This window comes from Hyaena hyaena, unplaced genomic scaffold (assembly GCF_003009895.1).
Source record: "Hyaena hyaena isolate Hyena2069 unplaced genomic scaffold, ASM300989v1 scaffold_149, whole genome shotgun sequence".
In the NCBI taxonomy this organism is placed as follows: Eukaryota; Metazoa; Chordata; class Mammalia; order Carnivora; family Hyaenidae; genus Hyaena; species Hyaena hyaena.
The window spans coordinates 985,488-1,012,922 of record NW_024080781.1 but is presented as its reverse complement, the minus strand read 5'-3'; the positions used below and the strand labels follow the sequence as shown (position 1 = coordinate 1,012,922).

The window sequence follows — 27,435 nt, the reverse complement described above, 5'->3', positions numbered from 1 at the left end:
CATCATCTCCTGCCGCCCTCTGAACCTTCTAAGGGTGGTGACAGTAGTCACTCTTTTTTTTTTTTTAACAAATATTTGAATTTTTAAAACTATTCTAGGGTTATCTGTTTAAGAGAAGACAAAATAAAATAGAACAAGGCAGAAAAATGAAAGCAGCCAAACAAAAAGTCCCTTATCTCTTGGACCTTACATTCTAGTTGGAAAAGAGAGAAAATAACAAATACAGAAAAGGTCAGTTGGTCATAGGCGAAATGGTTAAAAAATAGAGCAGGTAGAATAGGGAATCATTGGGAGGGGAGGTATGTTTTTTTAATTTAAATTCTAGTTAGCTAACATATAGTACAATATCGATGACAGTAGAATTCAGTGATTCATGACTTATCTTAGCATCCAGTGATCATCACAACACATGCCCTCCTTAATACCCATCACCCATCTAGTCCAGTTTCCACCCACCTCCTTCTAACAACCCTCAGTCTATTGTCTGTCATTAAGAGTCTCTTATGGTTTGTTTCCCTCTCTTCTCTCTTTATTCCCCCCACTTTCCATGGGTTCATCTGTTTTGTTAAATTCCACATATGAGTGAAATCGTAATGGTATTTATCTTTCTCTGGTTGATTTATTTCACTTAGCATGATACATTTTAGCGCCATCCATATCATTGCAAATGGCAAGATTTCATTCTTTTTGATTGCCAAGTAATATTCCTGTGTGTGTGTGTGTGTGTGTGTGTGTGTGTCTCACATCTCTTTTATCCTTTCATCGTTTGATGGAAATTGGGGCGCTCTCCATAGTTTGGCTATTGTTGATGATGCTGCTGTAAACATTGGAGTGCATGTACCCCTTTGAATCTGTATTTTGTATCCTTTAGGTAAATACCTAATAGTACAATTGTTGGATCTTGGGTAGTTCTATTTTTAGTTTTCTGAGGAACTTCCACACTATTTTCCAGAGTGGCTGAACCAGTTTGCATTCCCACCAGCAGTGCAAGAGGGTTTCCCTTTCCCACATCTTCACCAACACCTGTGGTTTGTTGTGTTGTTAATTTTAGTAATTCTGACAGATGTGAGGTGGTATCTCATCATGATTTTGATTTGTATTTCCCTGATGATGTTCAGCATATTTTCATGTGTCTCTTGGCCATCTGAATGTCTTCTTTGGAAAAGTGTCTATTCATGCCTTCTGGCCATTTCATAACTGTGTTGTTTCTTTTTGGATGCTCAGTTTGATAAGTTCTTTATGTATTTTAGTTACTAACCTTTTAACAGATAAATCATTTGCAAATACCTTCTCCCATTTTGTAGGCTGCCTTTTAGTTTTGTTGATTGTTGATTTCACTGTGCAGAATTTTTTTTATCTTAATGAAGTTCCAGTAGTTCCCTTTTGCTTTTGTTTCCCTTACCTTCAGTGAGTAAGAAGTCTACTAAGAAGTTGCTGTGGCTGGGGTCACAGAGGTTGCTGCTTGTGTTCTCCTCTAAGATTTTGATGGTTCCTTGTCTCACATTTAGGTCTTTCATCCATTTTGAATTTTTTTGTGTGCGTGGTGTAACAAAGTGGTCCAGTTTCATTCTGTTGCATGTAGCCATCCAATTTTCCCAACACCATTTGTTGAAGACTGTCTTTTTCCCACTGAATACTCTTTCCTGCTTTGTTGAAATTAGTTGACCATATAGTTGTGAGTCCATTTCAGGAGTCTATATTCTGTTCCGTTGATCTGTGTGTCTGTTTTTGTGTCAGTACCATACCGTCTTGATGACTACAGCTTTGTAATGTAGCTTGAACTCCAGGATTATGATATTTCCAGTTTTGTTTTCATATTTTGGGATTGTCTTGGCTATTTAGTCTTTTGTGGTTCCCTACAAATTTTAGGGTTATTTGTTCTAGCTCTGTGAAGAATGCTGGTGATATACTGATAGGGACTGCATTATATGTGTAGATTGCTCTGCATAGTATAGACACTTTAACAGTATTCTTCCAATCCATGAGTATGGAAAGGTTTTTCATTTCTTTGTGTCTTCTTCAAGTATTTCATAAGTGGTCTATAGTTTTCAGAATATCGATCTTTTACATCTTTAGTTAGGCTTATTCCTAGGTATCTTATTGTTCGAGGTGCAATTGCAAATGGGATAGATTCTTTGATTTCTTTTTCTGCTCCTTTGCTAGTGGTGTATAGAAGTGTGACAGATTTCTGCACATTGATTTTGTATCCTGCAACTTTGCTCTAGATTCGTGTACTGGTTCTAGAAGTTTTTGGTGGAGGCTTTTGGGTTTTCTATATAGAGTATCATGTCATCTGCAAATAGTGAAAGTTGGACTTCTTCCTTGCTGATCTGGATGGGTGGGGGGAGTATTTTATATGAGGTAGTTTGAAACACCTCCTTATGAAGGTAACAGTTCTGAAGAGAACCAGCAGGGAAAGAGAGTGAGCCACATAGATACCAGGAGAAGGATGTTGTAGGTAGCGAAAAGTGCAGAAGTTGGAGGAAAGAACATGGTTGGCCGTTCCAAGGATCAGTTAGAGAGCCAGCATGCCTGAAGCAGAATTAACATGGGGAAGAATAGTAGCTGATAAGTTTGGAAGGGACTGAGGACACATCATAGGGGACTGACAGGCCATTATGAGAAGTTTGGGTTTTACTCTGAGGTGAAATGGCAGCCAGGGACCATTTCACAGGTTGGCCTGTTGAGTATAAATCAGAGGTTGGGGAGCAAGGAGGTGGAAAGAGGTAGAGAGACCATTAGGAGATTAGTAATTCAGGTGATAATGGCTTGGGTCAGAAGGGTAATGATAGAGGCAGTCATGCTGGATGTATTTTGAAGGTAGAGCTAACAGGGTTTGCTGTAATGAATCAGGAGAGAGTGATGTCAAGGAGGAGTTCAGATTGTTTGGTCTGAGCAAATAGAAAGTTATAGTTTCCCTTTAGTGATACAGGGAGGACTGTGAGAAAGTTTTTGCGTGAAAAGAGAGGCTTTGGTTTGGGCTGTGTTGGTTAGAGATGCACCTTCAAGGGGATGTTTTGAGTAGGTGGCACTGCAGTTGAGTCTGGACTTTGGGGTTAGAAATCCAGGCCAGTGACATAGAATTGAGAGTCAGGAGCACGTATGTCATCTGGGAAGCCACAGACTTACTTGAGTTTGTGGAGGGATTCATTGTAGATAGAAGAGAGGCCCAAGGACTGACCTTGAAGTCATCTCTGAGGCCAGGGAGAAGGAAGGTCCAGCAGAGTGAAGGAGGAAGAAAATCAAGGGAACACTTTCCTAGAAAGCCAGTCAAGAAGGGATTTCAAGAAAGAGGAAGCATTTGACTTTGTCCCATCCTGATTTACGACCTGAAAATGAGGGCCAAGATTGGCAGTCAGATATTCCAACATGGAAGCCATTGATGACCGTGACAGAGCTAACATGATAGAATGGAAGCCAAACTGAAGTGATTGAAATGAATGGGAGAAATGAGACCAGAAAGCCACTAAACTGAGGAGCTCTAGGTGGTGGAAACTGAGAACTGCACAGTGCCTGGGGCATGTCAGGGATGAGGAGGATTTTATTTATTTTTAAGGAAAAAAAAATTTTTTAAATGTTGCTTTTTGAGAGAGAGAGAGAGAGAGAGTGTGAGCAGGGGAGGGGAAGAGAGAGAGGGAGACACAGAATCTGGAGCAGGTTCCAGGTTCTGAGCTGTCAGCACAGAGTCTGAGTTGGGATTAGAACTACCAGACTGTGAGATCATGACCTGAGTGGAAGTTGGCTGCTTAACTGACTGAGCCACTCAGGCGCCCCATTGTTTTATTTATTTTTAATTAAGGTTTTTAAAAGTTTATTTATTTTGAGAGAGAGAGAGAGGTAGAGAATATGTGAGCAGGGGAGGGGCAGAGAGAGAGAGAGAGAGAGAGAGAGAGAGAGAGAATCCCCAGCAGGCTCTGTGCTGTCAGCTCAGAGCCTGATACGGGTTTAGTCTTACGACAATGAGATCATGACCTGAGCTGAAATCAAGAGTCAGATGTTTAACTGACCCAGCCATCCAGATGTCCTGGGAGGATTTTATTTTTAATACTGGCTGATATTTTTGGGTGATTGAAGCTGATAGGAATGATCTAGGAGAGGAAAAATCATTATGGAATGTCTTGGAAGGAGTGGGACTTTGTACCTACATGTGGACATTGGCTGTAGTCAGGAACATTGCACCTAATCTGTAGTAACCAGAGAAAGGACAGCCAAGTACAGGACTGTGGTGCTCACAGAGTGAGGGGGACATGGGGAAGTACGTTTTTCATTCTTCATAATGAAAAAAAGAACAGGAAGCAAAGAGCGAATTCAATATTTTCTTCTGAGTGCATTTATTATATGGAATCTGATAGACAGACACAGTGCTCAGACATGATATCCTCCTTTGTGCAGAGCAGAGATATCCTCCAGTCTACATGCGTGTGCACACACACAACATACACCCATGCACCCATCACAAAGTACCAGAGCCTGGGGTTTGCCCCCAGTGGAGACTGGAAACCAAGGTTTTTAATTTTGTGTCTTACAGAAACAGGGCCTGCATTTTCTGCTGTGTGAAGTGAAGACACTTGTCTCTAGGCTAACTCTTAGTGGGAGAATGGGCAACCAGCTATGGCTTTCCTGTTAGAAATTTCCTATATATATAGAAGTTCTATATATATAGAAATTTCTGCTTATATAGTTTAGTATCCCCTTATCATTAACTTTTTCAAGAAATACTTATGGTGTGGCTTCTATAGGCCCAGAACTCTTTGAGATTCTTGAGATACTTGAGTGAACAGAATAAAGCGCCTTCTTCTCTGGAGCTCCCTTCCTGGTGAGGGGGGAGGTAATAAACAGCAGACACAGGCACAGGTGTTAGAATGGTTGAGAGCCGCAGAAGGAAGATAGAATTCGAGCAGAGCACAGGAGATCTGGAGTGCTGGCCTGGGGCTAGGGTTTTAAATAGGATTGAGCGGGGTAGGCCTAAATGAGAAAGTAAGATGTGAGCAAAGTTAGGGAGTCAGCACTGCAGGCTTCTGGGTGAAGAGTATTCCAGGCAGAGGAAACGAGCTTCAGGGAGGAATGTCCCGCACGTTAAGTACAAAGCAGGGAGGTGACTGTGACACAGCCAAGGGGGTAGTGAGGTGGAGGAGACAATGAGCTGAAATCAGACACTCATGAGGTGTGAGGCGGGGACGGGCACATCAGGTGAGACCTCACTGGCCCTTGTACAGACTCTGGCTTTTGCTCTGGGATTTGTGGGGAACTCACTGCAGGACTTGGCAGAAAGGAGAGTAAACACGTACCTGACTTCCATTTGGAAGAGTGTCTGGCTGTCCTGTTGAAACTAGACCACAGGGAAGACAGAGGGCCTGGTGGGTTACTATGGCAGTAATCTAGGCGACAGATGGTGGCGCCTGGATCAGGGAGGTGACTATGGAGACGATTAGGAGTGGTTGGATTCTGAATATATTTTAAATTATGTAAAAACAAACAGGATTCCAAAATAGGCTGGATGTGGGAAATCAAAGAAGGAGGTGTTGAGGATTATTCTAAGAGTTTGGTGCCCATCCGCTGGAAAGATGAAGTTATGATCCATTCAGGTGGGAAAGGCTGTGTGAGCAAGAGAACAGGCGGGAAGAAAAGATCTCAGTCTTAGACATTGAAAAAAAAAATGTGTGTTTTTGAGAGAGAGACAGATAGAACATGAGCAAGGGAGGGGCAGAGACAGAGGGAGACACAGAACCTGAAGCAGGTTCCAGGCTCTGAGCTGTCAGCATAGAGCCTGATGTGAGGCTCAAACTCACATACTGTGAGATCATGACCTGAACTGAAGTCGATGAACAGACTGAGCCACACAGGCACCCCCGATGTGAGACATCTGTCAGATGAGGAGGACTTGCGGTAGATTTACCAGTTCTGGAGTTTGGGAAAGGGCTCCAAACCGGAAGAGCATGTTAAAAAGAAGTCGGCGGCCATGATATATAAGCTCCTGAGATCCCCAAGAGCCTGTGGCGCTAGAGAACAGAAGCAAACAAGGGCAGGTCTGTGGGGGCACACTACCCGTAGGAGACAGGGAGGAAGAAGAAGAACCAGCCAAAGGTGCAGAGAGGAACATGACACCGGTGGAAGAAAACCAGGAGAGACTGGCATCCCGCCCCAGATGAGGTTGCAGAGTGCAGATAGGGTGTGAAGGGTAACAGACTTGCTCACCAAAACGTGATTTGTGGCGCACTTGATACACTGTGTTGAGTGTAGAGTAGCAAAAAAGAAAAAAATGAGTATGGATTTGAAAGTTCCTGTTGGCTTCTAAGGTTGTCTGAAGTTTCTAGGTTTTAAGTTTCCCTATTGATAAAAGCTTGCTCGGACAAAGACTTTGTCCCTGCTTTCTCTGATTGCTGCCTGTATGAGTATTCTGGGGCTGCGGTAACAGTACCACAGACGGGGGGCTTAAAATATCACAGTCTGAAGGCTAGACAGCTGAAATTACCCAAGGTGTGGCTAGGGCCGTTCTCCCTCTGAAGCCTTTACCTAAGGCCCAGACAGCCTTGAGAGAATCTCAGGGCAGGGATGTTCTGACAGGTAAAGAAGGCATGTATCTGGATTTTTCTTTTTTTTTCTTTGTCATTTTTTAGGCAGTATCTTAGTCATGCCATTGTCTTTTTCTAGTTGTTTCCTGGGATGCTGTGAATTATTTTGTGACTTGTAGGACATCGCTGCAATTGTTTAAGCATTAGAATCTGTTTCATGGAGGGTAGGTGATGGATTGCAATTAGTTTCTTCTGGTACATTTTCTAGATAATAAAAAAAAATGTATGTTAATCTGGGGGTTTTAGGCCAGTAAGATTCATGAATCTTGGTTCAAATACATTGAAAATATTGCCAATACCTGACTAGAAATGGTTACAAAACAAGGTTTTGTGATGTTCCTCTTGGAGAGTAAGGTTGGAATTTTTCTAATAAATGGAGTCTATGTTTTCTTCCTTAGGTCAAAAACTAAGATACTGTTCTTAGTATGATAACAGAGGAGAGGTACCAACTTGAGAGAAGCCAACTTGAAAATAGGGAGGAAATGATTGTTCCTGTAAGTTGTATCTTTTAAGTGATTTCCCCCCCCTGGTATCAGCAAATGATTTTAGGTCTGGCTCTCAGACTTCCACTGAAGAGTGTCATTTGGGGGAAAGCTGTGGAAATACAGCAGAGGGTGCATCGTTTCTGCCTTTTGTGCTGTACCCTGTATGGCCGTGGGATCCCAGGGGATAGTCTGTGGTCAGAGTCTAAGATGAAGGGGTTAGGGCGGACCTTGGAAAACTGGGGCTGGAAGGGACCTGAGCCGTATTGAGTGACCCAAATCTCTTCTTCACTCTTTCTCTTTATATTGTTGAAAATAAAATAGTTCTTGTGAATGGAATTGCAGTATATAAAGTGGGTATCTTGGGATAAAAAAAAAGTATAAACAGTGAGGCAGTCACAGTACAGTACTGTGATGTGTTTGGAAGAGACCTACCCTGGGGAGGCTAGAGGTCCTTTTTCTCATCCTAGCTTAGTTGCTAACTTCCCACCAGTGTGACACTTGGTGTGTTTTAGGCCTTTGTTTTTATATCTTTAAAATGAAGAGACTAGGGGCGCCTGGGTGGCTTAGTCGGTTAAGCGTCCGACTTTCGCTTAGGTCATGATCTCGCGGTTCGTGGGTATGAGCCCTGCGTCGGGCTCTGTGCTGACTGCCAGCTCAGAGCCTGGAGCCTGTTTCAGTCTGTGACTCCCTCTCTCTCTGACCCTCCCCTGCTCACGCTGTCTCTCTCTCTCTCTCCTAGAAATAAATAAAACATTTAAAATAAAATAAAATAAAATAAAATAAAATAAAATAAAATAAAATAAAATGAAGAGACTAAACAAGATGGTCTTTAAGGATTTTTTTTTTTTTTTTTTTAGCTCTCAGATCTATAATTCTCCTCTCTAGCACACACAAAGGAGCCAAGACTGCTGTGTACAGCTCCCCAGGATGTCTACTGCCCAACTCCAGGGCTGTGGGTCACGTATACTACAGATACAAATGGTTCTACCTGGACAGGCAAGACAGCATTCCTCAAAGGAGAGGTTCTTAAATTTGTTTGAGGGCAAGAAATCCCTCAAAGAGCTTTCTCATCTTGGCCCAGTTTTATCACCTCTGTAGTTCTGCTTCTTGCATGTAACACACACCTTTGAATCCTACATCATGTATCCACAGGAACAAAAGATGAAAAAAAAAAGTGTAGTCTGCCTTATAGCCACCTCTCATTCCAGTGTCTCCTTTTGTCTATGCTCTAGTTGCTGCGTTGGGCATCTGCTCTCTGGACTGTAATGCCTTTGTAACCTTGGCCACTCAGAAAGGTGTCTCTGGAATTAACCTTGCTGCCCACTTGAGCTTTCCAAATCTGTGTCTCTAGGCCTGCCACACTGTATGCCCAGCCTCTAGCAGTTTTAAACCATATCTGTCTGACCCTGTCCTGCCCTACTGACCTACTCATTACTCACACTCTTGGGAGATGTCGAGGTAGAAGAACTCAATATTGTTAGAGTACAGAGGGAGCTTTGACTTCACCAAGCCACTTTTCTCCAAGTTGGGTTACTATTCCATAGGCTGCTTATAAGTGCTTTGCACAAAGTATTCTTTGTGTTTTGGTTAAACCAACGTAAGTCAACTTTGGATAGTAGCACAGTGAATTTCCAAGAAAGGACTGCAGTACAGAGCACTTTGCTGACTTAGTGACCTTGGGTTGTTCCAGAATAGTGTTCTCTGAAGGGCCAGTTTGGGGAACCTCATTAACACATTTGGCCCTGGAAGACCATGTCCTAGTAGTTAGGGACTGAGCAAGAACTGGAGCCTATGTCCAGTACATACAGAATGTGTTAGGAACTCAAGTATTTCTTGTTTGTATTTGAAGATAGCAGTTTTCATAATTATTTTTCCTTTAAAAATGACTTTTGAATGTACTTTGTAAATGATATAAATGTTAAAACATCCTGCTTAGATCTTTACTATTTAGCTTAGGGTTCTACAGGCAGCATTGAAATGTTCCTGACTTGTGCACAAAAATGCAGTCCCTTTTTTAACAAAATATTTAAATGGAGAGCTTTCATTTTTGTACTCACTATTGTTGATACTCATCCTTTCCTATTTATGTTTGTAGGAAAACAGGAAACTCTTCAAAGCCAATCCTTGTCTGGATACCTGGAAGATTTATGTAGAATTCATTGATGACATTGTGGTAGAAGGCTTTTTTCAAGCCATCATGCACGACTTAGATTTCTTTCTGATGAATATGGAGAAACAATTGAAACCTGTGCCATTTTTTCAAGCACAGATGCTCCTCACGCCTCCTGAGATTCTGTTTAAACCTTCGCTAGAAAAAGAGGCTGGGGATGGCTTCTATGATTTGGTGGAGGGAATGCTGTGCAGCAGTTTTAGAATGTCTGCCCAGATGAAGCGAGTGGCAGCGCATCTGGAAATAGCCACTTATCAGGTATTTTCTTTGTAAATGGGTGTTACCTTCTATCCCACTGATTCAAAAATAAAATGAGGTAATGGGAAACACTAGGAAATGAGATGTTGGGAAAAGACAACACAGTTTTTTTTTGTTTTGTTTTGTTTTTATTTATTTCTAGGAGAGAGAGAGAGAGAGACAGCGTGAGCAGGGGAGGGTCAGAGAGAAAGGGAGTCACAGACTGAAACAGGCTCCAGGCTCTGAGCTGCCAGTCAGCACAGAGCCCGACGTGGGGCTCCAACCCACGAACCGCGAGATCATGACCTAAGCGAAAGTCGGACGCTTAACCGACTAAGCCACCCAGGCGCCCCAAGACAACACAGTTTTTGATTGTACCAACTACTTTCCCTTTGGAGAATTTCATGGAGAAAGTTCTGGTGCATATAACTGATAGAGTGAGGTTGCTTTTAATAAGCGTTTGGCTTTCCTCTCATTTAGAATGACATGGATAATATGTTAGGCCTGGCAGAAGTCAGGCAAGAGATCATGAACAGAGTGGCAGACGTTCTCAGTAAAGTCTTGGACTTCAGAAATACCCTGGACACATACGCTTACCTCTGGGTGGATGACCGAGCTGAGTTCATGAAGCATTTTCTCCTGTATGGCCAGAGCGTGCCATCTGAGGATGCTCACGCAGACGAAGAAGTCCCTGAACAACCACCGACGCTGCAACAATTCAGAGAACAGGCAAGGAAAACCCTTAGTCTTCAGGGTACTTACTTGCTTTTGATTGAACTGTTACAGTCATTTTTTTTTCTAATTATAGATTGACATTTATGAAGCTTTGTATGTTCAGATGAGCAAGTTTGATGACTTCCGACTGTTTGATAGCTGGTTCAAGGTGGACATGAAGCCCTTCAAAGTGAGCTTGTTGAACATCATCAAGAAATGGAGCTGGATGTTTCAGGAGCATCTTTTGAGATTTGTTGTAGACAGGTAGCCTTCTGTGCTTGGGCGTTTCGAATTACAACTTTGAACATCTGACTGCTTTCTATTACTGAGATATAAATTGTGAGAATATTAAAACTGCCGGTTTCTTAACAGAGATAATGTGTGACGTTTAAATAATGAAAATAAGATTCTGTCAGAAGTCTTCTACTTCTAAAGGTTTTAATGAGCTTAATTTGAGTTTGTCTTCATGTGTATATGTGTGTATCTCTATGTATTTAATAGTCTGAATGAGCTACAAGAATTCATAAAGGAGACCAATGCTGGACTTCAGAGAGATTTAAGTGAGGGTGACCACAATGGTTTGGTTGAGATCATGGGGCATCTACTGGCAATAAGAAGCCGACAGAGAACTACTGATGAACTCTTTGAGCCTCTAAAACAAACTGTCACACTCTTAGAAACCTATGGCCAGAAGATGCCTGAGCAAGTCTACATTCAGCTAGAGGTAAGTGTAGTGGTAAAATAACCATAATTAATGTGAGTTGAGCACCTACTTTAGCCAAGCTCTTTATATGCCCTTTCCTATACTGTCCTTTAACAACCTATACTGTAGATAACTGTTTGTATTTTCCAGGTTAGGAATCTGAAACTTAAAGAGTTAATAAATTTTTCAAAAACTTTTGAAAAATTCACCAGCCAGCACAAATCTAGGTGTGTTTGATGCCAAGATACTCCATCTCAACCGCTCTCCTCACTGCCTTCTTACTAGAAGGTATATAGGTAACAGAGAGCCCCTGAGTTGCTCTTTGGAGTTCGGTTTTACTATCATTTAAAGACCTGAAATATATCCCAGCTGTTTTTCATTGGAAGCTGCCTGGCAGTTGAGAGGTGTCCTAGTCTTTGGAAGCATAGAAGCTTATTTTGGACATTTTAATGAAGAATAAAGCATAGGTGGCTCAGTTGGTTAAACGTTGTAGTCTTGATTTCTGCTCAGGTGATGATCTCACTGTTCGCTCTCAGCTTGGAGCCTGCCCCACCCCTGCTCAAGCTGTCTCTCCAGATAAACTTAAAAAAGAATAAAGCCCAATTTGGTTGAAGAAATCACTGTTTTCTAAATAGGAGTTCTGTGTCATCCTCTTGTTTCTATGTTTTGGAAAGACTTGGCTGCTCTGTGCCAAGTGACGAATAAAGTCGTTTTTGTTAGAATTGAAACCATGAATCAAGATCCTATATTGGAGCTCTATAGATCATATATACACATCACCCACCAAGTTCCAGCATGGGCTTACAATTCACCCTGCAAATGTGAGGAGTGGACACATTAACATAAAACAAACAAACACGTTGTTTTTGTTTAAATTCTAGTTTTAGTGATTAGTTTAGTGATTAGTTTAGTGATTTATTAAATTTTAGTTTAGTGATTAGAACATGGAACCCAGACATGGATTTGTTTTTGAGTACTGAGAGCGTCCATCCCATCTCCTTGTCTCAGAGCATGCTGCTGCTTCAGGAAAATCTCTCTCCAGATCCCTCGCTTTTAACATTTGTACTGTGTCCAGTTTCCCACTTTTTTTTGAGGTGAAATTCACAGTTTGCATGACATAAAAGTGATCATTACAAAGTACATGGCATTTAGTATGAACATAATGTTGTGTAATCACCACCTCTCGTCTCCAAACCTTTTCATCACTCTGAAAAGAACGTCCATGCCCATGAACCTTCTTTGCCCGTGACTTCTCCCTTCCACCCTGCCGCCAGCCCTTGGCTGCTGCCAGTCTTCTGTTTCCGTGGGTTTACTTTTTCTAGATATTTCCTGCAGATGGAATTGTACAATACCAGGTATTTTGTGCCTGGCTTCTTTGAGTTGGCATAATAGTTTTGAGATGCATTCACATGCTAGCCTGTGAATGCTGCATTCCTTCTCGTGTCTGAATGGTGTTGCATTGTAATTATGTCTACCACAACTTGTTAAGTCTTTCATCTGTTGATGGACATTTGGGTTGTTTGGCTATTATGAGTCCTGCTGCTGTGTACATCGGTGTACAAGTAATTATTTGAGTAACTGGTTCCTTTTTTTTTTTTTTTTTTGAGTACCTGTTTTTCAGTTTCTTATGGAATACAGTTAGATGTGGAATTGCTGGGTCCTGTGGTGATACTAAGTTTAACTTTTTGAGAAACCGCCAAACTTCTCACAGCAGCTGTTGCATTATGTATCTTTCATTTTGTTTTGTGAAGATGAAATCCGGCAGTGTATTTACAAGTGTTCTCTTGACTATAGAGACCGTAAAGAATTAGTGTGTACGAATTGCCACGTTCTTTCTAACTGTAAAACCGTCCTGAGAACTGAAAGCCAGTTAGACACAGAGTGCGATAAGATATGGATACAGGGGCACCTGGGTGGCTTGGTCGGTTCAATGTCCAACTTCGGCTGAGGTCATGATCTCACAGTTCCTGGGTTTGAGCCCCATGTCAGGCTCTGTGCTGACAGCCAGCTCAGAGCCTGGGGCCTGTTTCAGATTCTGTGTCTCCCTCTCTCACTGACCTTCCCCTGCTTATGCTGTCTCTCTCTCTCTCTCTCAAAAATAAATAAAACATTTAAAAAAATCTAAAAACAAAAAGATGTGGATACAAAGATGCATAATAAGAGTGAGAGATGAGGTAGTTGTGGGCAACAGTGTAAATATTTGTTTTTAGAAAGCTTTGGATATTCTTTGAGCTAGATCTTGGGTCTTAATCTATAGAGAGAAACCAGTCATAACACAGGTCATTTAAGCGTGGCTTCTAGAGTTTCTGTTGCAAGAGTTTGGCTCATTACTCAAGGTTAATGCATTATTGAAAATACTATGCTTTTTCAGATTTCGAAAGTGGGCCACACTTTTAGCTAAGTATGTGCCTCCATCCAGAGGAAAAATCAGATTCATAGGTGGTACGAATTACATGTGGAAGATAGTACCCCACGTTTATTTTAATTAAAGCAGTTTGTGATACTGTTTCCTCCTCATAACCATTAACAGAACATTTTCCAAATACTTGCCTGTGTTTGATCTGGGCTAAGAAGCCCCTCCTTGTGGCTGTGTCCTCACTCACTATCTACAATAAGGTCTGAGGCTAGACTAAACTTTAGTGTATAGATTTTATCAAGTCCCTTCCTTGTTAAGAAGCCTTCACTGACTGCCTTTAGTTTTTGAATACTGTCTCGGTTCCATACAAGCCCTATTCTTACTCCAGGCTGTGCTGGGAATCTTACCCGGCAGGATCTCCTGGGAGCTCCTGATAATCCCTGCCTCTTGCAACCCAACTATTACTTCGAACCATAGATTCAGTGCTACCTTGAAGATCATCTCATCTTTTGGTTTTCAATGAAAATCTATTTTAACAAGCAGAAGCTTATTTGGAATCCCTAAATATGAAGCAGGAATGGGGGGCACCTGGGTTGGCTCAGTTGGTTCAGTGTCTGACTTCGGCTCAGGTTATGATCTCATAGTTCTTGGGTTCGAGCCCCACATTGGGCTCTGTGCTGGCAGCTCAGAGCCTGGAGCCTGCTTCAGATTTTGTGTCTTCCTCTCTCTCTGACCCTTCCCTGCTCACACTGTCTCTCTCAGAAATAAATATAATGTTAAAAAATATATGAAACAGGGAATAGCAAGTCTAGTATAGTCAGTAAAGGTTAAGGGGCCCAAGCCCAGGGATATGACCTTCGGTCCCGTTAGTCCAGAAGGGACTCCAGGTGATACTTAGGTTCCATGGAATCCATGGGGAATGGCAAAGTGAGGCTCTGTATGGATGGGGGTGCAGAGCTTTGATGAGAAGGGTGGAAGGAGATGATGAAGCCCAGGTCTCCTGGTTCCTGGTCTGTTTTGGTCATTCCCGTCAGGCCTGCTGCCTTCCAAGCATTTAACAAAATCCATAACTCCTAGACCTCCTGATGGAAGTTAACACATTCTGTCACATGGAATAGTTCTTGGTCGCTTCTCATTTACTCTGATGGTTTACCAACTGTTTAAGTGGGAGAATGTATTTTGCCTTTGTGGTGCCCCTCCCCCACATGGTTATAGTTGACACTTAGCACAGCAAACTCCTCATAATTGGCAGCTACTCAGTCATTCATCTGATACTGATTAAGGGTTATAAATAGTCTTCAGAACCTTTGTTTTTGCTCTTAGCTACCCAAGTAGAGTCCCCTGGGGGTGGTTTTGTATGACAAAACAGTTTTAATGTCCAAGGAGATCACCCAGAGAGACAATGCTCAGTTAGCCTGGGCACAAGGAACGCTTTTCAACAATGGTTCTATACAAGGGCTCTTCAAAGAAAATAATTTGTGGTTGTCCTATTTGCACTGTAGTCAAGGGGTGCAGACTTGAGTTGCTACCTGAACTATTTATTGCTGCTTTTGTCCTACATCAAGTAGGAATTAACCTTCTCTTCCCTTGGCTTCTTTTTACTTCAGAAATCCTGGTCAGCTACAATGAACCTAACATAAAGGCTCTGACTGTCCATTATGAGAGAGGGCACAAAATGCTCTGGACGCTAGAGGAAAATGCGGGCTGAGATGGATTCACATTTTCCTCTCTGCCCCACCGGTTTCAAAGGATCTTTCTCTCCTTGCTCAGTTGCTAAATCTGGCTTCTTTTCCACTTGTTACACAGCAAGGAAGTCCTTTCCGGAGTGCTTTAATTTTATTCCCTTAACAGCAAAACAATTTGGAGATTGGTGTATGTTTTGAAAAGGTTTTCGTTTGTTCTGAGAGAAATCTTACACTAGAGGATGTCCCTGGTTTATACTCGGAAGACATGAATCCAGTGGCGCCAGTGGATCAGCCTGGCTCTGAGCCTTCAAGCCACTTGAATCCTTCTGGGGCTAAGCTCCTTCTCTTCTGGAAGGAGATGTCCTGGGTTCATGTGAAGAGGCTGGGATCATTCAGTCCTGTGGAGATTGATTGGATTGAGGCAGTGAGGTAATTTCCCATTTGTACCTTTGTTCTCACAGGAATTACCCGAAAGGTGGGAAACAACCAAAAAGATTGCAGTGACTGTCAGACATGCGGTCTCATCTCTCCAAAATGCCGAAGTCACGCTCCTGAGGAAAAAATGTATTTCCTTCGATGTAAGCTAGCTACCAAGTTTTGTGGGTATTTTTGTTCATGGTTTTTTTTTTTCCTTTTTAAAGAAAGATTTTACAAGGATAATTGAAGCTGTTTTGTGAGATTCACCATCAGATTTTTTCTGTCTGCATCAGGAAAAGCAGATCGAGTTCAGAGAGAGATTCAGACTCTTTGCTCCTCTCAGTTTTAATACAGAAAATCCGTACACCATGCTTGATAAGGTAATGCTGATCTTCATAAGTTTTTGCTACGAGAGCTATTTTAGAAAGTCAAATTAGACACTGAGATACTGGGATATTTTGCCTTAGTTTTGTGGTTAGTTATAGCAGTTGAGAATGAACTATTTAAAAATGGGTTATGAACTGTTTTCCCCAATAGTGTTTTAAATCCTGTCTCCCCAAACCACCCTCATTATCAAAGTGAAAATGAAAGTAACCTGTGCAAGTAACAAAATGACTCTATTTTTAAGCGCTTAGTATATATGTGTGTCAAGGACATTAAGCTTATTACTTTATATTTTTCTAGTTCTTCTAATATCCCCATGGTATAACTTCGGTTCTTTTTTCCAATAAGGAAGCCACCATGTGTAATTAAGTAACATTGGAGATTATACAGCGACAGATTAGTATTAAAATTCTACCTAATTTTTTTAAACAGGAATTTTAATCATTTTATTGTTTACCATGTGGTACTTGGCTAATGACTCTTAACCTTGGTAAAGAAAGCTGATAACTTATTCCTAACTCTGGATACAAATATTATTGAGTCCTACAGTCCTAGTTTGTAATGAACTGCTTTATTATAGTGGACTGTAAGAATGAGTATTATGGGCATGTAATCCAACATGGTGAGTAGTTCACTTGAGGTTTGAAAAAAATGTTTTTTGCTTTTTTAAAAAAAAATTTTTTATGTTTTTATTTTGAGAGAGAGAGGGGGGAGGAAGGGAGGGAGAGAGAGAAACAGAGACAGAGACAGAGAGAGACAGCATGAGCAGGGGAGGATCAGAGAGAGAGGGAGATGCAGAATCTGAAACAGGCTCCAGGCTCTGAGCTAGTTGTCAGCACAGAGCCTGATGCGGGGCTCGAACCCATGAACTGTGAGATCATTACCTGAGCCAAAGTTGGACACTTAACCAACTGAGCCACCAAGGCGCCCTCAAAAAAATGTTTTAAAACTTTATTAGAATGCTGCGTGGGTGGCTCAGTTGGTTGAGCATTCAACTTTGGTTTAGGTCATGATCTCATGGTTCATGGGTTTGGGCCCCGCATCAGGCTCTGTGCTGACAGCTCAGAGCCTAGAGCCTACTTCAGATTCTGGGTCTCCCTCTCTCTCTGCTCCTCTCCTAACTCGAGCTCTGTCTGTCTGTCTGTCTCTCTGTCAGAAATAAACATTTAAAAAAATAAAAGAGAAAAAACAGAAATTCTTAACTCAGCATCTAAAATGAGAAATGAGTTGGTGAGGTTTAGATTCAGGAGCAGTGAATCTTTTTAAGATCATCATAGGGCTTCCATCCTCATTTTACTTCATGCTGGACATAGTCCTTACTCCTTAGACTGGTATCAGACTTAGAGCTTGTACTTCCTTGTCCAAATTGTGGATTGAATTTAGTTATAACTGCCTGAAACCCTTTCAGAAAGCACCATTCTGTCACAGAAGATCTTCTTTTTCACTTGGCTAAAGAAGAGTGGTTAATGTATTCACTGTGGGTTAGAATATGCTAATAGAGTTATGGAGTTTTTAAAGATTCTATGTGAATTGCAGGTGGTCTGAACAGATTGTGGAAGGGGAGACATTTTTACTTGACTAACCAATGTGCTGTGTGTAAACATTTACTATAGTTATTTATTGAATCCTACCATTTGCATGCTATAATATAACAGCATATAGTTAAATATTTAAAAGTCAGAGATATTTATCCTTGTACCTACAGAATGTGTTGAGGGATGTTTTGAATATAGTAGGGCTGGGTTACCTTTATTTTGAAGTCATTTTCATGTGTGTGGCTTGTGCATTTAATACTCCTCTAACTAGATTCACCAGCAAGCCATGTAGATGCTTATTCTGGGCTGGGTGTAGACCTTAGTACTTAAGGCACTTAACTGCACCAGGCAGAAGACCATTGCCTCTCCAGGGTTGGAGGGAGGGTTATGTTGAGTTTCTCCTTTATAATTGATTCCTCAGTAAACTTATATTATGTGCTTTTGTGTCTTTGTATCCAAAGAGAGAGCAAACACTTGAATTCATGTTACTGGTTATATGTATTTAGGAGTAATTTAGTGTAAGAAATCTATGAAAAATGACAAATAGAAGGGCTGTTGACTTTGGGGAGTGTGGTAGTTGAGATAGTTAGAAAATCCTTCTGTAAGACAGATGCTGAAACATGTTCACAAATGTGCAAGTTTATTTATTTGAAAGACAGTGAGCATGAGTTGGGGAGGAGCAGAGAGAGAAGGAGAAAGAGAATCAAAGCAGGCTCCACGCTGTGAGCACAGAGCCAGATGTCGGGCTCAAACTCCTAAAATGTGAGATCATGCTCTGAGCTGAAATCAAGAGTTGGACTCTTAATTCTCTGAGGCACCCTAGGCCCCCCCCACAAATGTATGACTTTATATCTATTGCTGAGCTCCCAAGAAAGCCAGAGAAAGCTCTCAAGGACAGGAAAAAAAAAAAAATGGAGTAGCTGAATCTCAGATGAAAGGCAGAGGCAAAGAAGCCTGTACTGCTGTAGGGGTAAATGAAACGTTTATACCAGGGGACACAAAGTTTCCTGGGAGAGCATCAGTACTGGTTACACAAATAAGCCTAAATGACCAGCAGAAGGAGAACAAATGAATTGCAGCATTCATACAAGGTAGTATTTACACAGTAGTAAAAATCGGTGAATTTTTCAGAGCCTCACAAATACATATATATACATACATAACCACATACACACACACATATCCACATTTACATATGCATATCTACTCATACATACATACATACATATATACGTTTGTATGTGTGTGTATATCTCAAAAGCAGGAATTGAAATATCTTAATATAGAGTATAAAGTCATTCACATAAATTTCAAAAACAAATTTTAACCTTTTAGTATTTAGCAGTGCATACATATGTAGTAGAAATAGAAACATCAGGGGAATATTAAATAAAAATTTGGCAGTTAAAGTTTGGTGGCAAGGAGAGGAATAAAAGGAAGAGGCCATTAAGTCACTGATAACATAGTCTTAAGCCGGATGATGCACACACACCTACACCTTTTTATGTGTATGGAATTTTTCATAATAAAACATTGTTGGTAAAATTGAGTCATAGAATTGCAGTTCTTGTTTATAAAGATATAACTTGTAAAAATAAAATACATGTATAATGAAAGAAGATTAAAGTGCTGATATGCTTGACACAGTAGGAAATTAGGAGAGTTGATACCTGAAATCCAAAAGGATTAAGCATGAGTATTGAACTTGAAGAAAATCACAAGAACTAAAATAACATAAGAGTCAGGTATTAAGAAGAGGATGGAGGAAAATACAAAGTGGGAAAAGAAAGTTAAGTCCTTTTTTTTGCAAAGCCAGTAACCCAGTGTAATGTCTGAACTTGATAAATGAAGAAGGAGCAGCTTGCGCATGGAATTGAGAGTTAGAGAATGGCACCCAGAAGGGTTGGAGAGAGAACCAGCTTTTCCTGCATTACAAGCTCTTCTGTACTCCTCTCACTTTAACCATGTGAATACACTACTGTGTTAATCAAAACTAAAATTAAGAGTTGGCTTATCAAGAAAGAAAAAAAAGACTCCGTTTGTATTTGGCGTAACAGACATACATACATAGATGGGCTGGAAGATGAGCCTTGGGAAGGATAATTGTACAGTGAAATTTCTCCCGCTGTGCTGTTTTTAGCTCCGGTGTTTTATATCACGAATTCTCTTTGGTACATTTTGTACTACTGATAATCTCTAGGATATTTTTTAAATCTAAAACTTCTTTTTTTAAAGAAGTGGTTTCTTCTTAAGTGGAATCTTCTAGAACCTCACCATTTGCTCTCTAGCCAAGTGCCCAGCTATACAATGAAAATCAAGAGAAAAAATTGTATTAGTAGAAGCCTGATGCAAGGGCAAATTTTGCTGAAGTATGTATGTGACAGTATTGGTGACACATTTGTATTCATTAGCAGTCTACTCTGAATTTTTGAGTAGCTGGGAGTTTGTTCATCGAAAACCTACATTTTACCAATAATTATAGTGTTGATTTCTTTTAATTTTCATTAATTTTTTTTAACATTTATTTATGTTTTGAGAGACAGAGTGTGAGTGGTAGAGGGGCTGAGAGAGAGGGAGTCACATACTCAGAAGCAAGGTCCAGGCTCTGAACTGTCAGCACAGAGGCTGATATGGGGCTCCAACTCAAAGAACCACAAGATCACGACCTGAGCTGAAGTCGAACACTTAACTGCTCGAGTCACCCAGGTGCCCCTTAAAGTTTATTTTATTTTATTTATTAAAAAAATTTTTTTTAAATGTTTTATTTATTTCTAAAAGAGAGAGCGAGCATGAACAGGGGAGGGTCAGAGAGTGAGGGAGACAAAGAATCTGAAGCAGGCTCCAGGCTCTGAACTAGCTGTCAGCACAGCTAATGTTCATTTTAAAATCAAGATTGCAAATGTTAACATAACTAGAGGTGTGTAGAACCATGTGGCTTCTCTTTCTCTGGCAGTTCATTGGATGTTAATGGTGTTTTTGTGCGTTTTCTCCTTAGGCAAATCAAGAGCTTGAAGCGTTGGAAGAAGAATTGTTGCAGATGCAGGAATCCACACATCTTTTTGAAGTGGCTCTTCCAGAGTACAGACAAATGAAGCAGTGTCGCAAAGAAATAAAATTACTCAAAGGACTCTGGGATGTCATTATTTATGTTAGAGTAAGACACTACTTTTTTGTGTGTCTAAGTGCTTTTGTATAAATAGGCAATTTTTAATGTCTTTATCATTTTGTTGGGGTTTTATAATGTCTTGCAATATGTGGGTATGTCAGAAGATTCTTCTCTGAATCAGATTTTTAAAAAGATTTTTGATTGATTTTTGAGAGAGGGCACAAGTGAGTGAGGGGCAGAATGAGAGAGAAAATCCCACGGTGGGGGCAGAGAGAGAGGGAGGGAGAATGCGGAGTCTGAAGCAGGGCTTGAGCTCCCCCAAAGTGAGCTCATGGCCACTTGATGCCTGATGTGGGGCTGGAGCTCATCCAATGTGAGGCTTCAACTCATTAACCTCGAGATTATGCCCTGAGCCAAGTTGGATGCTTAATTGACTGAGCCACCCTGGTGCCCCGATTTTTTTTTTTTTTTTTTATATCTGAATGAAACTGTGTGTGATGAGTTGACTGCTTCAAGTCCTTTTTGGGGATTATGTGGGAAATAAATACAGTTAATATATAACTATATAGTACAGGTATATGGTTACTTGTGCATGCACATCCATGTATATCCTCCTACTTAGATGTATATTCATCTGTAATGGACCTGACTAAAGTTAATTTATATACTGTTAATTCATTTACAAACTTGAGTGGAAAAATAAGTTATGGGCAACTGTGTATATTGCAACATGTGTTTTGTATAATGTGCTGTGAGGTTAGATGAAAGCCATAGAAAGAAATATATTGGGGCACCTGGTTGGCTCAGGTGGTTAAGCATCCGACTCTTGATGTTGGCTCAGGTCATGGTCTTGTAGTTCCTGAGGTGGAGTCCCCCACTGGGTTCTGTACTCACAGCGCAGAGCCCGCTTGGGATTCTCTGTTTCCCTCTTTCTGTGCCCCTTCCACATTTGTGCACGTGCGTGCTCTGTCTCTGTCTCTTTCTCACTCTCTTTCAAAATAAACTTAAAAAAAAAGAAGGAACATAATAAGGGATATAGAATATGGTCAAGAAATTAATGTCTTAATAATGTTGGAAAATTGCCTTAAGAAAACTCATTTTATGTTAGATGTAGAGTTTTAAAATCTGGTATTTAATGATAATACACTTATCAATTCATAGTACTCAGGATTAAATGATGATGGTATGTATATGGAATTTGTCATTGCTACTAGAAATTAATACATCATAATGTTTTCACCATAAGTTTGACATGTCCTGACAACTTTTTTGTTTTGCTGATATGGAAGTTTTGACAAGTGCAGTTAATATTTAAATAATTGACTTCTCCTTGGTTGATGGAATCCCTGTGTATCATCAGTTTATATATTTTGCTGTGGAGACTTGATTTCACCAAATGTTGTTGACACTTTTATCTGCCTGTGCGTTTTCAGAGAAGCCTTGATAATTGGACTAAAACCCAGTGGAGACAGATTAATGTGGAACAGATGGATGTAGAACTCAGAAGGTTTGCCAAGGCAAGTTCCGTAACTGTCGATTACAACCATTTATCTTTCTCAGCACCACCTCCTTACATCTTGCCTAGCTGAGTGTCTGGTATGTTGGGCTGTGTGTCCTTATTTACTTCAAACAGGATGATATGAGGCAGTACTTTTTTTTTTTTTTTTTTTTTTTAAAACTCTCAGCCAGTTGCATTTCTAATCAAGCCTCCCTTTTTGTGAATGAGTGGATGAAAACATATTAGAGCAAATGAATCTATGGATAGTAGCTATAATCCTGTGCTAGCTTTGGCTATCTAGAATGAAGGATGTTAAGATTAAAAGTACCAGGGCGTAGGAATGCCTGGGTGGCTCACTTAGTTAAGCATCTGACTTGATTTCAGCTCAGGTCACCATCTACTGGTTCGTGAGTTTGAGCCTCAAGTTTGGCTCTGTGCTGACAGTGGGGAGCTGTTTGGTATTCTGTCTCCCTCTGTGTCTGCCCCTCCCCCGCTCATTCTCATTCTCTGTCTATGTCTCAAAATAAAATAAACATTAAAAAAGGTACCATGGCTGAGTAAAGGCTTAAAGGAGGTTTTGAATCCTTTCTTTAGCAACCATTATTTTGTACCTTAAAAGATACCCTTTGATTCTGAAATTTGGGGCAACTAATTGAAGTATGCCACTTTGGAATTTATATGAAATACTGTGATCTTTGTTCTTCTTATTGACTCTTCTGATGTCCCACAAGGACTCAATATATACAGAACAGAGCTTATTTTAATGTAGTGCTTTGATATCTAGTCCCCATAGCCATATACTCTCTAAAGAGGGTAGAACCTCTTTGGATAAAGCCAAAATGCACAGAAGTGAAATGCAGTTAAAAAGTGGCAAGACATTTTACTTTTTTCTCAACATCTTTGTCTTGATTTAGTCCTGTGCTTGGCTCCTACCAAGGCCTTCCATCCCTGCCCCCCCCCCCCATAGTATCTTTATCCTAAAAGCCATAACAAAAATGTCCCATGATTCTTTGGGATGTCAGGGGTCACCATATCTCATTATTGTACTTAGCTCCCGTTTATCTTTCCTGCAGTTTGATTATCTGGTTTCAGAGGGACACTTTAACCCCCACTCTCAGCTGAAGCTTTTTTTTTTTTTTAAACAAATGGCATTGTCCTTTTCTTTGTGTTGAATTGTTTTATTACGGGTTTTCTCATTCACAATTTTCAATTTGTTTCATGGGCCAAGAAGACAGCCAAGTCAGGGTCCTTATTTAATATATCTTAAAACCATGACATACATAAGTGCCAAGCACAAACATTCACTGGTAACCAACATTTCAAGGCTGCCATTTAAACAAGTCAGGTCTTTGAAGGAAGATGTTAGTAATTCAGGTAACAATCTCTGTTTTCTGCTTATTTATGTTGCTTGAGGAAATGTTCTTTGCAAAGGTCCTAGAAACTCTTAACTTCCCTATATTTAATATCCCATGAGTTTTCTCATGGGCTATCCAGTTAGAATCTGTGAATAAGAAACCAGTGTATCCAAGTGGCTTGTACGTAGATGACTCATAATATAAATGAGTACATCCTTTCTATTTCTCTGATTTTAGCCCATCACCTAGGGGCTTAAATGATTTTACTCTTTTGTAACCCAGGGAAATACATATTTTTATACAGAAGACAAATTATGAAATGTACTGTTTTATCTGAGGATCTGTTTTTTTGTTTGTTTCTTTTTTACTTTTCTTTAGGAAATCTGTTCACTAGACAAGGAAGTCCGAGTGTGGGATGCTTACTCAGGCCTGGAAAGCACAGTGAAGGACATGGCAGCCTCCCTGAGAGTGGTCATGGAGCTACAGAGCCCTGCTCTCAGAGACCGGCATTGGCACCAGCTGATGAAGGCCACTGGGGTGGGTTTCCTGGCTCTTGTTAATGGAATATTTTTTTGACTGTCAAGTGTCATTCCTTGGGTTACATTGTTTATCTGGAATGAAATGGGATATGTGGGAAGACTTCAGGTCAAGGGAGGCCTGAGTGGCTCAGTTAAGGGTCTGACTCTGGATTTTGGCTTGGGTCATGATCTCCTGCTTTGTGAGTTCATGAGATCTCGCAATTCATGATCTCACAGTTTGTGCATCAGGCTTTGTGCAGACAGCAAGTAACCTGCTTGCGGTTTGCTGTCTCTCTCTCTCTCTCTGCCTCTCCCCCAGCTCCTGCTTTGTGTTCAAAACAAATCAATAAACATTTAAAAAACAAAGATGTCTGGTCAAATGGGGGAGGTCAAGCTCCTCGAAATAGGACCAACAAACTGATCATGCAGAGATCCTATTTCAGCCCCTTCTGTAGACTGAATGTGTCCCCCCCCCCCATTCGTAGACTGAAGCCTAAATCCCCACTGTGATGGCATTTGGAGGTAAGGCTTTTGGGAGACAATTAGGTCAGGAGGGTGGAGCTCTCATGAAAGAGATTAGTGCCCTTAGAATGGGATGGAAAGACCAGACCCCTCTCCCCTCTGCCATGTGAGGGTACAGCAAGGTGACAGGCATTTATAAACCAAGAGAGCCCTCAGCAAGAACCCAGCCCTTCTGGCACCTTGGTCTTGGACTTCTAGCCTCCAGAATAGTGAGAAAGTAATAAATGTTTGTTGCTGAAGCCCCTCCCAGTCTATGGTAATCTCTTCCAGTAGCCTCAACTGACATCCTTCTTTTATCTCTTACTACGTGACCTGAAACAAGACATTTAACCCACCCCTATTTCTTTTGTTAATACAATGAGAGGGATCCTATGTGCTCTCCTACATCAGAGGACTCTCGTTGGGATCAAGTGAGATCATGTGAAGGCCTTGTATAGAGCTCAGCATGGCTAGAAAGAACCTTATATATTGTGGAGAGGGTCAGAGGGTATAAAAGTGAATTCAGGGGGAAAGAGAATTCTGAAATTGTGATTTCTTCCCCCACCCCTACCTCCAGTTCATTTAATAATGATGGCCTTTTGTGGCACCTGGGTGGCTCAGTTGGTTAAGTGTCCGACTCTTGATTTCAGCTCAGATCATGATTTGATAGTAGTTGAGTTTGAGCCCCATGTAGGGCTCCATGCTGACAGTGCAGAGCCTGCTTGGGGTTCTCTCCACCCCCCCCGCTAGTCCCTCACTTGCATGCACACACACTCTCTCTCAAAAATATATAAATAAACTTAAAATAATGATGGTCTTTGATAATTTTGACTTTATTGGAAAACATGAAATGATTTCTCATGTGTCCATGCAACTTGAGATTATATTTTCTTGCCTTTCTGCTTTTTAAGAGCAGATAAACCAATTTTTCACCTTTTGGGGTTTTTTAGGGAAGGTGATCTTTAAGAGCTTAAAATATGTGAAAGGCGGCCCGATGTGTGGGTTTTCTCCTAGGCACACATTGTGAAGAAAGGCTCTCGTGACTTGAAGGCACAGTTGGCAGAGTGGGGAAACTGAGGAATGGGGCAGTCTGGTGAAGTGGGAATAGCCCAGGCTTTATTCATCCAACCCAAACAGTAACCCTGAGATCTTGGTCTAGTTCCCTCTTCTCCATAATGTTGTAATGCCTTCCATACGGATTTAGTTAAAACACTGGGAGTGAGATTATATATGTAGTTGAAGCATGTAGTAAGTGTTCAGTTAATTGCCCCTGAAGCTGCTATTATCATTGTTATGCTTTCCATAGTATTTTAGACTTTGGATTTTAGACTTGGTAATTGATTGATTAGTATATTCTTTGCAAAAACCTTTATTGAATCTTCCAATATGTGATAAAGTACGTGTCCCTCTCCTTCATTTCCTCCAGTGACATTTGTCACACCATTTCTTACCCGTATCAGGCCTTTCTACAGGCTGAAAAAAGGCACCTCTGCCCAGACTCTCCTGCAGCAGCTAGATTCAGCCTCCAGTTGTTGACCGGCTGGGTGGCCGTGTTCCAGTGCACAGACTACACAACTAATCAGGGTGGCCCTGCTACACATTCCTGCTCCTTCTTTTTCTGAGACAGAACTGGGTCCATGGCCCCCATCACCTCTGGAGTAAGGTCAGAAGTGATGCAGACATAGGGTGACCAACTCATCTGGTTTGCCCAGGACTTGGCAGGTTTTAGCTTTGAAAGTTCCACATCTCAGGAAACCCCTAATCATGGGCAAACAGGGATGTGGAGTCCCCTTCTGGAAAGGCAGAAGGTGGCAAGCAGTGTTACAGGTCAGAGAGAGTTAGAGAAGGTGGCAGCTACCAACAAGCAGGGATGGGGCATTCTTACCAGCTGCAGGGAAGTGGCTTCCCTGCAATGATGTGGCGGAGTCAGCTCTTCATGTTTGAGGGGGGTGGTTGAGTTTAAGCACTTAGGGAGAGCGGAGAGCTTAGCACATACTGGGATTGGGGGGTGGGCATTTAACAAGATGATCAGGGGATAAATGTGAATGATATGTTCACATGGTAAGTATGAATAATGACCCTATGAGTAAGAATATTTTTTGCCAAGGAACAAAGATTAGATTAGTGACAAAACTAAGTTAAATCACGGAAGCAGCTGGGAATTATGTTCAGTGAATAGAGTACTTTAGGAAGAAAAGACAAATGAGCTACTCCCTGATCCCTGGGATTTCAACCAAATTAAAATAAATGAACACTGTGATTCTCTTTAAAAATGGGTTTTGTGGGCAAAGAGATAAGAAATGAGCTGACAAGGGAAGGATATGAAAGAAAAGAGCATAGTGGAGTATGAGCATGGCCTGAACCTTGGCCATAGCTTCTGGTGGGTGATGCCTCAGTAACTATGAGTTAAAAAGCAGTGTTGTTAACAGGTCACACCTTGCAGAACTAGAGGCATGCTCAGCAGCAACTTGACTATATTTAGCTGTGATCAGTTCTTCTGGCCATGAGGCCAAAGAACTATTAATACACGTGTAATGTAAATTCCACCCTTTTTTTCCCCCCAAATTAGGTCAGGTTTTCAATAAACGAAGCCACAACTTTGGCAGATTTGTTCGTGTTGCGGTTGTACCAAGTGGAAGATGAGGTCCGGAGCATTGTGGACAAAGCGGTGAAGGAACTGGGGACTGAAAAGGTGGTGTCCTTGGGCTTTCCTTTTACATTGAGCTAGTTCTGTGCTCTAGCCAGTAAGACTCAGAAGCCCCCTTGCCATGGGTGTGTGGACACCTGAGTCCTATTTTCTCCTCTGCCACTACTTGGAAGCTAAATCCTTCTAAGCCACAGTTTATATGTAAAATAGGAAGATTGGCCCAGTTGATGATGATGATGGCGGCAGCAGAGAACACTTAAGAATGTGTCATTTGCTTTGTTGCAAGCACTGCTCTAAGTGCTCCATTTATAGTATTTCATTTAATTCTGAGGTAGGTAATACTCTGACCCTGTCTTACAGAAGAGGCAGCTGAACTGCAGAGTGGTACCTGATCCTCCACCCCCACCACCCAGCGTTCACGAAGGGGAGTAGGGACTCAAATTCAGACACTCACAGCACTACCTTTATCCTTCTGGCTGATGTGCAAATCATCCCTAACGAATCTTTAGATTACTTCGGAAGTCCCTTTCTGCTCTAGCATTCTGTTTCAGT

General features: G+C 41.1%; 1 protein-coding gene across 1 annotated transcript in view; it reads left to right on the top strand.

Annotated features, from left to right (window-relative positions):
* The window catches only part of DNAH11 (dynein axonemal heavy chain 11), a 353,093-nt gene that overhangs the window by 64,523 nt on the left and 261,135 nt on the right, over positions 1-27,435 (top strand). Inside the window, exons 15-24 of the mRNA XM_039238848.1 lie at positions 9,153-9,485; positions 9,945-10,193; positions 10,273-10,442; positions 10,680-10,902; positions 15,384-15,500; positions 15,633-15,719; positions 20,254-20,412; positions 21,798-21,881; positions 23,596-23,754; positions 26,806-26,928. Of these exons, the coding sequence (XP_039094779.1) occupies positions 9,153-9,485; positions 9,945-10,193; positions 10,273-10,442; positions 10,680-10,902; positions 15,384-15,500; positions 15,633-15,719; positions 20,254-20,412; positions 21,798-21,881; positions 23,596-23,754; positions 26,806-26,928 (1,704 nt within the window). The remainder of the gene's footprint in view (positions 1-9,152; positions 9,486-9,944; positions 10,194-10,272; positions 10,443-10,679; positions 10,903-15,383; positions 15,501-15,632; positions 15,720-20,253; positions 20,413-21,797; positions 21,882-23,595; positions 23,755-26,805; positions 26,929-27,435) is intronic.